This window comes from Theropithecus gelada, chromosome 4 (assembly GCF_003255815.1).
Source record: "Theropithecus gelada isolate Dixy chromosome 4, Tgel_1.0, whole genome shotgun sequence".
Taxonomy (NCBI): domain Eukaryota; kingdom Metazoa; phylum Chordata; class Mammalia; order Primates; family Cercopithecidae; genus Theropithecus; species Theropithecus gelada.
The window spans coordinates 74,776,055-74,789,552 of NC_037671.1; the positions used below are offsets into that span (position 1 = coordinate 74,776,055).

The 13,498-nt window shown below is 37.6% G+C and overlaps 2 protein-coding genes across 3 annotated transcripts in view; one reads left to right on the top strand and one right to left on the bottom strand.

Annotated features, from left to right (window-relative positions):
* MYO6 (myosin VI) overlaps positions 1-2,470 on the top strand; it is a 161,005-nt gene extending 158,535 nt beyond the window's left edge. The window contains exons 34-35 of the mRNA XM_025382209.1: positions 298-516; positions 1,049-2,470. Of these exons, the coding sequence (XP_025237994.1) occupies positions 298-516; positions 1,049-1,248 (419 nt within the window). The 3' untranslated portion in view covers positions 1,249-2,470. The remainder of the gene's footprint in view (positions 1-297; positions 517-1,048) is intronic.
* Positions 2,471-7,896: 5,426 nt separating this feature from the next.
* The window catches only part of IMPG1 (interphotoreceptor matrix proteoglycan 1), a 145,506-nt gene continuing 139,904 nt past the window's right edge, over positions 7,897-13,498 (bottom strand). For both annotated transcript variants that reach the window (XM_025382211.1, XM_025382210.1), the window contains 2 exons: positions 10,749-10,821; positions 7,897-8,936 (listed from right to left, as the gene is read on the bottom strand). In XM_025382211.1, coding sequence (XP_025237996.1) covers positions 8,859-8,936; positions 10,749-10,821 — 151 coding nt within the window. In that variant the 3' untranslated portion in view covers positions 7,897-8,858. The remainder of the gene's footprint in view (positions 8,937-10,748; positions 10,822-13,498) is intronic.

The window sequence follows — 13,498 nt, forward strand, 5'->3', positions numbered from 1 at the left end:
AGGTTACTGTTACAGTGATTTGTGGGAATCTGATAGGGGTTTGTTGCTGGTGGTGGTGGTGGGGTGCGTGTGTGTGTGTTTGCAATGCTAAGAAACTTCTTAAGGGAAAGACAATTCTAAGAAGTAACACTCTGAATTTTATTAATTTGTAGGCAATAAATATTTGCATTTTGTTTTAAATTTACTATTAGGGACCTTTCTTCTTTTTAAAAAATTATTGGGGGTATATTTTAGGATCAAAGGCTCTTTTCTTTTCCCTTAAGCTGCTGGTATAAGTTTCCTTGTTCTGTGTAATAGCTCAGCAGAACCCAGCAGCTCAGATTCCTGCCAGGCAGCAGGAGATTGAAATGAACCGACAGCAACGCTTCTTCCGCATCCCATTCATCCGCCCTGCCGACCAGTACAAAGACCCTCAGAATAAGAAAAAAGGCTGGTGGTATGCCCATTTTGATGGACCATGGATTGCCCGGCAAATGGAACTCCATCCTGACAAGCCACCCATCCTACTTGTGGCTGGTGTGTATGATTCACATGAAAAGTAAATTATTAAACAAAAAAGATCATAAACTCTCTGACTGAAACATTCTAATGTATAATATAATGATTTATTAAATTTCTGGGTTGAGGGATGGAGTCTTGTGGTTAAGTCATATTTCCAGTTCATTGAGGATTAACTCATTTATAAATGTGAAATTGCTTGGATTAAATTATGTTCTTAGCACATAGAAACTTGTCTGTATCCTAAAAACCTTTCCATTTGTGTTTTATCATATCCATTGATTTGTAATGGCTTGAAGAAATGTAGCATTTTTATTAACTCTGATAATTTGATCAATAGCAGTGTTTATTAAAATTGAAAGGGTCCTTGATGGGGGACAAATTTTAATTGTTTCTAGTGATTTTGTTAAGCAGATTTCCATCTTAGAGAAAAATAAAGTCTTAGGAAGTTTTCAGATCTATGAGAATTAATAGGTATTTCAGGAATACAATTGGTAAGAAATGGTCCTGAAGAGAGAGATGGTAATTTTCTGATATCTCACGGATACAGGTAAGGACGACATGGAGATGTGTGAGCTGAATCTTGAGGAGACTGGCCTGACTCGGAAGCGTGGTGCTGAGATCTTGCCAAGACAGTTTGAAGAAATCTGGGAACGCTGTGGAGGCATCCAGTACCTTCAGAATGCGATTGAGAGCAGACAGGCTCGGCCCACCTATGCAACAGCCATGCTGCAGAATCTGTTAAAGTAGATGTTGCACACCAGCCTTACAGCTGGGAACCTTTGCCATGGTACTTAGGTAGGGTGTGTGCCCCCAGATTTAACCATTCCATAATCATGTTAGAGTTACTTCTATAAAGTGAACAGATTTTATTAATCATGGCTTTTGATGAATTTGTTTAAGGTTAATTATGGTAGCAAATTTTGGACCTAAAAATTATTTTTCTGTATCCCACTGTAACTCCTAAAACTCTCATTATTCTCTAACTATTACACTTGGGCACATTCTCATGTTTCTCATCCTTTGCCAGAAGACTACCTTAATCCATCATAATTGTTCTCTAGGAAAAGAGAACTTTTTTCAATATTCAAAATACTTTTTAAGGATGGCACAGTACCATATAACTGGAGTAATAAAACATGAGCTTACAGTCTTACAATAACTAAGCCACTTAAAATGATCCAGGCACTAATGTTTTGGTCTGAAAAGCTGTGTACTTTCGTTATGGACATTTTCAGAAATTTTTGGAAATTTCCATTAAAGGTGGAAAATCTATTATTTTACTCCTTTGCAATGTGTTAGTTTGAGTGAAACACTTCTAAGTTCTACAATTCTAGAAAGAGCCTTAATGTATTTGATGTATTCTGTGATAAGAGGTACTAAATAGTATCCAGCACAGATTTACTTTTCTTTGCTAGCAAAATGTGTGTTGCTGTCAGAATATTCTTTTTATATTCCATGGAAAAATAAAGGAAATTCAGATTGTTTAAATGCCTAAAAGTTTTGAGATAAGTTTTGTTTCAATTAGGAAAGGAAATAGATTTTAGGTGGCATAATGGCTTAACTGGACTGAATTCAAATACTCTTTCAATTTCATCTCAATAGCGATTTTTGTATAAGAATCTTGTCCAAGTTGTTCATTGATTTAGCAAGTGTTCTGCTTCCTACATCTTTCTTTTTAAGAAATTCCTAGTGTCTTTTTTGGCCTTTGAGGTTTTGGTAACTGTAGACCTGTTTCATAAGCTTTGTAATTCAGAAGTCCTTGTATTTAGTAAGTGCTTGTTTTACATAACTGATAATTTTAAAATGTTTTATTTGTGTGCTGTTAGTATTGATTCAAATGTCAGCAGCTTTAAGCCTAATATTTATGACTTTCATATTAGGAATTTAAAGACAAAAATACATAAAGGAGTTATGCTGACATAATTCTAAGGAGTTTTGTTGTATTTTAGAATAAAATTATAAAGTAAAATTATTCTCTGTACTGCTTTTTTCTCCAGTTTTTAGAGACCCTAACCTTTGAAATGAAATTCCAGTGATTTCTTTTTTCCCTAGAAAGATTACCTCAGAGAAGTATTTCCCAGCTGACTAGTGTTTGTGAGCCACAGACACTGTCTTCAGAATTGATTCTCTCATAATGTCTTAGTATAGAAATGTTTATTTATTATGATACATGCAAATGATTGTCTTGAGTTAAATGGTCGTGTCTGTGCTATTAATTGAGAATGCAAATGTGATTATCTTTTGAAGGCTGTATTACTGCATAGATTCACCCACCCTTGGGTCATTTAGTCCCTGTGATTGGTGACAGAAGGTGTAGCTACTGAAATAAATGACCTATTCTCTCTCTTCCATCTCTCGCCTTTAATTGGTGTTTTTATTTGTGTAGGATATAAGGTTTGTTCCTAACCAGTAGTGAGTAAAGTTCTTGAACAAAATTTAGTAGCCAAATTGGTTTTTAATGACGTGTCTCTTTAGTACGTTTTTCAGAAATAGTTTTATAAATCTTTTAGGTACATTAATAGGCACTAGATGGAAAATTAAAGAGTTAAACTTATTTAAATGAGAGAATCTAATGTTTTAAGAAATTTGTAAGAAACGTATCACAGCAAAGCATTGTTATAGGTGCTTAGTTTTTGACTCTAATAATTAATACAATTATAGTTAATTTTAAGCGATAATGTTTCTAATCATGTCACATAGCTGTCCTAGAACTTATCTATTTAAAACAGTTTCCTGAGTTAATTTTGGCCAGCAGGGCAACTGCCCTAATGCAGATAGACTTACAGTAACCTACGTACAATAGATGCACATGCACAGAGATGCCCCTTTGCTGGAGAAACTTAGGACCCTGTCAGCCTTTTAAAGGAAACAGCAGGAATGGTGTCCTAAATGGTGTTCATGCAGCTGCTTTACCATGTTCACAGTCAAGCCCATGCATGCCAGGTTAAAACTGTGGAAGTCAAAAGTAAATTCACTCATATTTTAATCAGTCATTTTAAGTGAGATTTAAAATTAGAAGTTTAAACCACTGTATCTAAAGAACTAATCTTTTCTTAATACCAGTTCCTTCCATAGCATATGCTTTGCAAAGGCAGCATGCATAAAATATTTAAAATGAGAGGACAGAATGTTTTCACATTTGATTCAATTATAATGTAATTCCTAATTCTGGTAACACAGTTGAGATATGTATTATGAGTTATGGGAACTCATTGGGAAAAGGAAGTTACTCTAATTCGCGTACGTTAAGAGAATACTGAGTTTTCTTAGTTGTAAAGTTGGGGAGATGGCACCTTCTCAGAGAAAGGTGAAAATATGAGGAAGAAACAAAATAGTGCATGTAGGAGCACAGGGCCACACAAAGGCAGTCTATTGTTACGCTCATTCTGCTTCTGTCATGACTTTTCATAGGTCATTCTTGTGAACCATTTTGTTTTGCAAGCAACCAAGGAAAGATCATCTTAAGTGGAAAATCAGTGGTGGTTGTGAACACTTAGAGAATAGCAATCCACAGGCAAGAATAATGGTATTGTTTGTAGAGCTTTATTAATTAGATATTTTTTAAAAGACATTTTCATTCACAAGTTATTACTATAGTTCTCAGGGTATCCAAACATGAAGATCATTGTTTTTTTGTTTTTTTTTTTTTTTGTTTTTTTTGTTTTAACCTGAAGTAGCTTAAGAGTACTTGGATCAGTAGAATAAATATTTATTGAGTCAATAAGTCAGCCAATTAATATCATGTTAGTGATAGACCTGCCTCCTTTTATGGAAGAGGTAACAGATCCAGAGCAGTCAAGTAATTTAGTTCTAGACTGAAAAATATATCAAAGCCTTTGCTCCAATCATATGTAATAAAAAGAACCAAAACAAACACTTTTTAGTAGCCCCTGTGGATTTACAAAGGGTTGCCTCTCTGACATTCCACAAATTGAGAAGGTGTGACAGGTCTTCCCTATTTATCATTACCAATAATAACAAGTATTGAGAGTTTTAAAATTTCTCCCAGAAGATAAACTAACAAGGACGGAAGGACAGAGAATATCTAAACATGAGAATAAGAATATGTTGGAGTGGGGGGGAGCAGTTGTAACAATAAGGAAAGAGAAGAGCAGCAGTGGAAGAGACAGGTTGTGTGCCCCTAAAGATTCTGCACCCCTAGTTTGGAACCCCTGATACATTTTAGGACACAGAGCACTCGTAGATCTCTACTAAGTTTCAGAATGAATAATGTGTAATTTATAGGATCAGAACCTATGGTTATTAAAACTTGGATCAAGATATGCTCAGTGTATACATTCTTAGCATATAGGAATGGCACTGCCACACTGGAGAAGGTCAGCAGTAAATAGGCGTTCCGTTCATAAGCCTCATGGAAGGGTAAGATGGAGAGACTGGCAGAGGTAGCTCCTACTCCGCTGGGACCGCATCTTTGAGTACGCTTTAGTTCAATTCAAATCAGTGTATTCTTTCCCCATTGCTAACCTAATGTATGAAACAAGCTTAGCTGTCTCAGAAGTTTTTAAAGAGATAATCAGGAATAATTAATACACATTCAAAAGAGAATCTTCAATACTAATTCGTTTTTTTTTTTTTTTTTTTGAGACAGAGTCTGGCTCTGTCACCCAGGCTGGAGTGCAGTGGCCGCATCTCAGCTCACTGCAAGCTCCGCCTCCCGGGTTCCCGCCATTCTCCTGCCTCAGCCTCCCGAGTAGCTGGGACTACAGGCGCCCGTCACCTCGCCCGGCTCGTTTTTTGTATTTTTAGTAGAGACGGGGTTTCACCGTGTTAGCCAGGATGGTCTCGATCTCCTGACCTCGTGATCCGCCCGTCTCAGCCTCCCAAAGTGCTGGGATTACAGGCTTGAGCCACCGCGCCCGGCCAATTCGTTTTTTTTAAAAATAGATTTAGGGCCGGGCGTGGTGGCTCACACCTGTAATCCCAGCACTTTGGAAGGCCGAGGCGGGTGGATCACGAGGTCAGGACTTCGAGACCAGCCTGTTTAACCCCGTCTCTACTAAAAATACAAAACATTAGCCAGGTGTGGTAGTGGGTACTTGTAATCCCAACTACTCGGGAGACTGAGGCAGGAGAAGCCCTTGAATGTGGGAGGCAGATGTTGCAGTGAGCCGAGATGGCGCCATTGCACTCCAGCCTGGGTGAAGGCCGAGGCAGGTGGATCATGAGGTCAGGACTTCGAGACCAGCCTGTTTCACCCCGTCTCTACTAAAAATACAAAACATTAGCCAGGTGTGGTAGTGGGTACTTGTAATCCCAACTACTCGGGAGACTGAGGCAGGAGAAGCCCTTGAATGTGGGAGGCAGATGTTGCAGTGAGCCGAGATGGCGCCATTGCACTCCAGCCTGGGTGACAAGAGCGAAAGTCCATCTCAAAAAAAAAAAAAAAAAAGATTTAGGGGGTACCAGTGCAGTTTTGTTACATGGGTATATTGCACAGTGGTAAAATCTGGGCTTTTAGTGTACCTAACACTCAGATAAGCATACATTGTGCCCAATAGGTAATTTTTCATCCCTAAAGCTTTTCTCCCCCTCCCACTCTATGGAGTCTCCAGTGTCAGTTACTCTACTCTCTATGTCCATATCTACACATTTAATCCTGATTTGTACCAAGTAGCAGCTTACCTTTAAATCACAGGTTTATAAGTTGGTTGTTTTCTTTTTACTTATGAAAATTCATCTAGTCAAACTGTCAGTGTTTCCTCATTTCATTAAAAGTGTATATCTAATGCTTTCTCTAAAAACTGATGTACTGGAAATACAAATAAATAAATGCTCCCTGTGTAGAATTTCCACTTGCATCTTGTGCTTTCAATACAGTTACAAGGTGTCATGAACAGGTTGTAAATGGTGCACTTATTGCCATGTTTCAGATGGAATAAGTTGGAGAATTCTGGGCTCCTGAAGCTTGATCCAGTTGCCAGGGCTGGAAGCACTGTGTTAGGTGGCTGCAGGAAGAAGCAAGGAACTCAAGGCGATTGAAACTTCTTTGAACATTGGCCCCAAATTTCCTATGTGATCTCCATCCAGGAAACAGGCAGGACTCTGTGTGAGTGACAGCTACTTATTTTGCTGAGATTAGAGACACACCAAATTTTGGCTGCCTTTCTCCAGACCCTTACTAATCTGTGAGAAGGCACAGGATGTAAAAAGTGGGGACCCAAAGAAGGCTCCTTCTCCCTAAGGCCTTGAATATAGCTGGTCCATTCCCTGTGTCAAGAACCTGTCATGATCCTAGTGGGTCCTCTGAGAGTGGAAGGAGACTTTGGCTGTCTCACCTCATCAGCTCTTCCCTGGCTGGTTGGAAAAGACCAACTCAAACGAGGGGTGATCCAAAGAGTGAGAGACACTTACCACAAAATGGGACCCTCCCCACAGAATATAGGGCTTTTACCTACTTATCTTTCTCCATAGAAAACTACATTTCCTATACTAGTTAGAACACAAGCAGTATAGGGAATGAGGAATACATTATACAGGAGTGATAGTGATAGATCCTTTTTTCTCCTGATGAAATGTTTTCATGTACTTTTGGTCAGCCTATCATGCTTCCATCATTTGTTTTCCTCTGTGAAGTTCCAGGGATATGGAAGTGGGTAGGTACACCTCTTGCCACCAACTCTTGCCACCATTCTTTGTTCTGTGGCACCTTGTCATCATATTTCACCTTGAAGTCCTTGTCTCACATTATAGATCTTCACTTTGGTACGCACACACCAAAGTTAGGGTGAGGAAGTAGTCAATGAAGTTATTATAGGACGACATTGTTCGTCTGTGGTGGAAGACAGGATTGGTATGGGAATGGTGATGAAAGCTAGGTGTTTGTGAGGGTTTGTAACCCTTATGGGGCACTACCACTTCCCAAAAAATTGTCTCCATTATTGAGAACATTTTGTTTTTATGTGTGTGTGGTGTGTGTGTGTGTGTGTGTGTCTGTTTGAGACACAGTCTCACTCTGTTGCCCAGGCTGGAGTGCAGTGGTGTGATCTTGGCTCACTGCAACCTCCACCTCCTGGGTTCAAGTGATTCTCCTGCCTCAGCATCCCGAGTAACTGGGACTACAGTCACATGCTACCACACCCAGCTAATTTTTGTATTTTTAGTAGAGACGGGGGTTTCACCATGTTGCCCAGGCTGATCTCAAACTCTTGACCTCAAGTGATAGACCTGCCTTGGCCTCCCAAAGTGCTGAGATTATAGGCATGAGCCACTGTGCTTGGCCTGTTTTTATTTTTGAAGCTTACCATTAAATGTTGCTTTTTGTATTTGCTACTCTGTTGTCTTTTGGCAGCATTAAAATTTTCATGCTTAAAATCATTTATTGAATACATAAAGCAAATCTAGAGAATACTAAAACATAGGCTCATTAAAAACCTATGAGTATAGCGCTTTTACTTTATTGAAATTAAGGTTTTGCAAATATATCTGATATTAGAACATTTGAAAGAGATACAGACATTCATTTTTTATTAAGCAGCTCATTAAAAATGGACTGAATTGGATTACATTGATGCCAGTCTAGGTATACACACACCAAAACTGGTATGAGGAAGTATTCTGGTCATTATAGGAAGACATTGTTAATCTGTGGTAGAAGACAGGAATTGATTATGTCATATAGTACAACTTCACCCTTCTCCCAATATACCATCTTCTTTAAAAATAGCTTTGTGTAGTAACAAGAAAAGTAAGATTTTCCATGGTATGTATATCTGAACCTCAGTTTCTTTTAAAGAACAATTCAAAGATTATTGGCAACAAAACAGTCTACTATGTAAGCAGTAGTTGCGTATAAAACTAGTGTGCCTAATAACTGCATACTGAGGTTTGTGTTTATCAGACATTGTCGTGTGGAGCATATATACACTCACTACAGTGCCTACACACTACATACATTCATGCATTTAGAGAGACCTGCATCTCCCTGCATAGGTAGTCCTCTTTTAAATGTACATTCTAGCGTATAAAGAGTTTGCTTCCCAATGAATTGTTCAGTCCCTAAACAATAAGTAAGCTGTGCTTGTTGCAAATGATCTGTGAGTAAAATTTTCAGGGAAGCTGGAAGCAAACCTGGTTTACGATCACTTTGACTATCGTCCAAGACTAGTAAAAATGTATTTCACTGATTGCATTTGGGGTTTTAATATGTGTCTTTTTCTTCAGAATTTACTGGTTGTCAAGTATATGACTCTTCTATACTTGAAATATGGTGTGTGCTGATAGTCAGTGTTGACTGTATGCCTGGATTTTGATGACCAGTGAATATGCCAGCCTCCCATTTTCCTTGAGAAAGCAAATCTCTTGAGATAGCCTAAATTATAATTGTACATTTTCAGTTTTTAATTTCCTTCCCAATCTTGATGGTTAAATTCTTCATATTCTATGGTCAGTAATTCAGAATTTCTTTTACTGATTACCTGAAAGAGAAATAGTTTTAAGAACTTAAGAAATGCCACCCAAGGTCAAACCAATGGTTCATTCCAATATTACTGCCACTAGTAGATAAGAGGATGTGCTTGCCATTTATTTTATTATTATTTTTTTTTTTTGAGACAGAGTCTCGCTCTGTAGCCCAGGCTGGAGTGCAGTGGCGCGATCTCGGCTCACTGCAAGCTCCGCCTCCAGGGTTCACGCCATTCTCCTGCTTCAGCCTCCCAAGTAGCTGGGACTACAGGCGCCTGCCGCCACGCCTGGCTAATTTTTTTTGTATTTTTAGTAGAGACGGGGTTTCACCGTGTTAGCCAGGATGGTCTCGATCTCCTGACCTCGTGATCCACCCGCCTCGGCCTCCCAAAGTGCTGGGATTACAGGCGTGAGCCACCGCGCCCGGCCCGTGCTTGCCATTTATGACATCTTCTTTGAAATGTTGAAGATGGCCTCTAAATATTCTTAACTTTATAACTGACTAGAAATGTACTCCATGCCCTCTTAAGCGTATTTAGATTCTCAGGCTGACCCATCTCATGTAGCAGGAGTGGCAGATAGTCTGTGAATGAGTCACCATATTGCTATTCAACCATAGTAGACACCGTTAATGTATTACAGCATGCTTCCTCAGGGAACTCATGTGTCCTCTGAATGTCCGTCAACACAGAAATCCACGTAGCCAGGAATAATCAGCACTGATACTTGTTCCGGCCTTGAAGTAAAATGTAGTTCTTCAAGTTTACTTCCTACTGTGAAAATTATCACTTCCTTTTATTTATTTGAAATGTGATCCATAATTCTATCTGGTACTTCAGGATTTAGTTGGACGTTTTGTCAATATCAGATCCTGTGTCCTATTGTCATCTTATGGCCCTAGTCTAAACTTTTTTTGTTTCTCCAATTTTCTTTGTTTCAGGAAACTAAAGTGGCACACATTCCCAGTGTGCACTTGGATACATAAAATTATTATTAGCATTTGGTGTGATTACCGCAGTATCCTTGATCATATATTGACTGTGATAACTTTTGTAGGTGCAAACTTTGAGGCATTTGTTTTTATCCAGCGCTGTAGACTTTAGATAGACATTGGCTGATTATCACCAATTGTTTCTATCAAAGACTATAATTTTTGAAAATGGGTAGTTTTAGGCTAAAGATTGTCCAAGGTTTTTTTCCCCAAAGTTATTTTAAAAAACGATGTCAACTATATATAAATTGCTTATAGACAAGTTATTTTCCTTTGTAAAATAAAATTATTTTAGTAAAATAAGTTGATTAAGTGAATATTTTAAAAGAGACATCTAGGACACTGAAAAATATCTGAAGATAAACTTTTACGAATTTTTTTAAGTTACTCATTGTTCACAAATCTTGTTTCTTCATATATTCTACATATTTTTCCTTTAGCTGATTATTATTTGAAATTGAAAGTATATAAAATTATTCAATGCCAGGAATATGTTATTATTGTAAAGATTTCAACCTTAAAATATACTTGATAAATTATATGTATATTTTTATAAGAAAAGGTTGGGAATATTATAAAATACTTGGATTGGTTTTGTTATTCTGTTGTTTTATCTACACATTTCGGTTAGTCCCAGCCTTCTGACTCTAGAAAATATCCCCTTGCACTAGAAATATCCTTTTGCACTAGAAAATATCCTCCCCTTAAAACAGTAAATTAAAAAGTATCTTGCTTATTTCTATTTAAAAACAAGAGGGACAGAAATGTTTTTAATTTCCTTCAAAAGTCAAGTTTAGTAATTACAACCAACTTATAAAAGAAAGCATGATTTTACCTTGTTATTTTGTTGATTTTGGAACTTTTTAACACTAGTTTTGTATGCTTGATTTTCAGAATGATCTGGCAACCTACAAAAGAAAGCAAAAACATAGTATCTTGCTTCTTGGGCTTATCAACATTAATAGTAACTACGTCTTTCTACTATTTTAATTTTAATATCATGACAAGTGAAAATACATAACATATTTTTGCAGGTGTCTTCCATCTGAGTTGGAAGAAGTGTGCTTTCAGCATTTACCCCGCGTTTTGCCTTTTAGTTGGCTTACTATTTCTTAGGCAGTGGTCTCAGAAGGACTGAAGGATTACAAAACATAGATTTATTTCTCAAGTCAAGTTCTGAGTTGTAGTTGCTGAAAAACAACTCTGTAATAGCATGTTGCTAATAAAGTTTAAACCACAATAAAATGTCACCTTATTTCAGTTAGAATGGCTATTATCAAAAATCCAAAAGACAACAAGTGTTATCGAGGATGTAGAGAAAAGGGAACCCTTATATCCTGTTGGTGGGAATATAAATTAGTACAGTCATTATGGAAAACCGTCTGTAGGTTCCTAAAAACATTAAAAATAGGACTACCATATGATCGAGCAATCCCACTACTGGATATCTAGCCAAAGAAAATGAAATCAGTATATCAAAGAGATATCTGCACTCCCATGTATATTGCAGCAGTATTCATAATACCCAAGATTTGGAGTCAACCTGTGTTCATCAATAAAGTGTGATACATATGTATTACATATACAATTATAAAATTACATATAACTCTAATATATAATATATAACTATATAATTTATATATAATTATATATAATATATACTATGTATAATAGAATACTATTAAGTCATTAAAAGGATGAAATCCTGTTATTTGCCACAACATGGATGAACCCAGAAGACATTATATTAAGTGAAATAAGCCAGACACAGACAAATACTGCAAGCTCTCACTCATGTGGAATTTAAAAAGCTGATCTCATAGAAACACAAAATAGAACAGTAGTTACCAGAGACTGGGGAGGGGAGGGAGCAGGGTATCATGGAGAGAGATTGGTCAATGGGTACAAAGTTACAATTAGGTAGGTGGAATAAATTCTGGTGTCCTACTGCACAGTAGGATGACTGTAGTTTATGTATATTTCAAAATAGCTGGAAGAGAGGATTTTGAATGTTCTTACTACAAAGAAAGGATAAATGAGATGATGGGAATGCTAATTACCCTGATTTGATCATTACACAATGTATATATGTATTGAAATACCACACTGTACCCCATCAATATGTACAATTGTATGTCAGTTAAATTTTTTTAGAGAAAAAATAAACATTTTTAGACTTTTCTATATACACAATTTCTATTGATAGTGTATATGCATTTTACATTTTGTGTTTTTCCTCTTTGCATTATAAAATGGGCATAATATTTAGGAGCTATCTTCCTATATATATTTCCTTATTAAACTTTTTTCTTTCTCTCAACATCTGTTTATTACAATTTCAGGGAAAGGGAGAAGGACGGAAAATTTTAGTCCTAGTGCTCGATGAGAAGAAGGCAGAGGAGAGAGGAGGAAAAATACAGTTTAAGGAGGTTGAAACCAGGTGCAGTGGCTCATACCTATAATCCCAGCACTTTCATAGACTGAGGTGGGAGGATTGAGCCAAGGAGTTCAAGACCAGCCTGGGCAACATAGTGAGACCCTATCTGTACTTTTTTTTTTTTTTTTTTTTTGAGACAGAGTCTCGCTCTGTCACCCAGTGGAGTGCAGAGGCTTGATCTCAGCTCACTGCAACCTCTGTCTCCCAGGTACAAGCGATTCTCCTGCCTCAGCCTCCCGAGTAGCTGGGATTACAGGCACACACAACCGCACCCAGCTAATTTTTGTATTTTTAGTAGAGACAGGGTTTCACCATGTTGGCCAGGATGGTCTCGAATCCACCCACCTCGGCCTCCGAAAGTGCTGGGGATTACAGGCGTGAGCCACCGTGCCAGGCCTGTATTTATTTTTTTCAAGGAAATTGATTAACAATTTCCTTGTTCCCTGTCCCAGCACCTAAGGCAGCATTTTTGGTTCCAATTTGTCCGGTTGGGAGACTTGGAAGCTTTGAGAATGCCAGGGAAGGGGCAGATGCCTGGAATCAGAACTAAGAGATCACAGGTGAGGGGAATATGGAACTAGAAAACTTCCAGAAGAACTGTCAAGACCAGGAGAGCCATATACCTCACTATATGTTCCAAGCGAACTGAGTTGTCTAAAGTGATTGCTCAAATCCATTAATCAGATGAAGTTTGGACTACTTTAAATTGGACTATATAAAATCCCAACCTTTTCCTCCCACAAACCTACTCACTAACCAAACCTACCCACTATTCAGTGGAGAAAGAGCTCAAAAGGGAGTTGGTAACAACTATTGAGAGGGAAAAAAACTAGACTTCCTTTTCTCCATTTGAGTTGTAGCATGTGAGTGAACCTGTGACTTTGCTATGATTACAACAAGCACTTCCATATGATTAAAACATTCTCATGAATGTCACTTTGTACCATCATTTACTGAAACTGTCCCCTATATTTAGAAACAATTTTCATTATTACAAGTAATGTCACAGAGAGCATATTAGGCCTATTAAATTAAAGGACAAAAGTGAGAATGTTAAGACCTGAAAAGGAAAAGTCAAAATCTACTCTGTTAGATTTAGATCTGCACTTTGTTTTTGTATATGCATACTGATAATTGTGATTAATAAA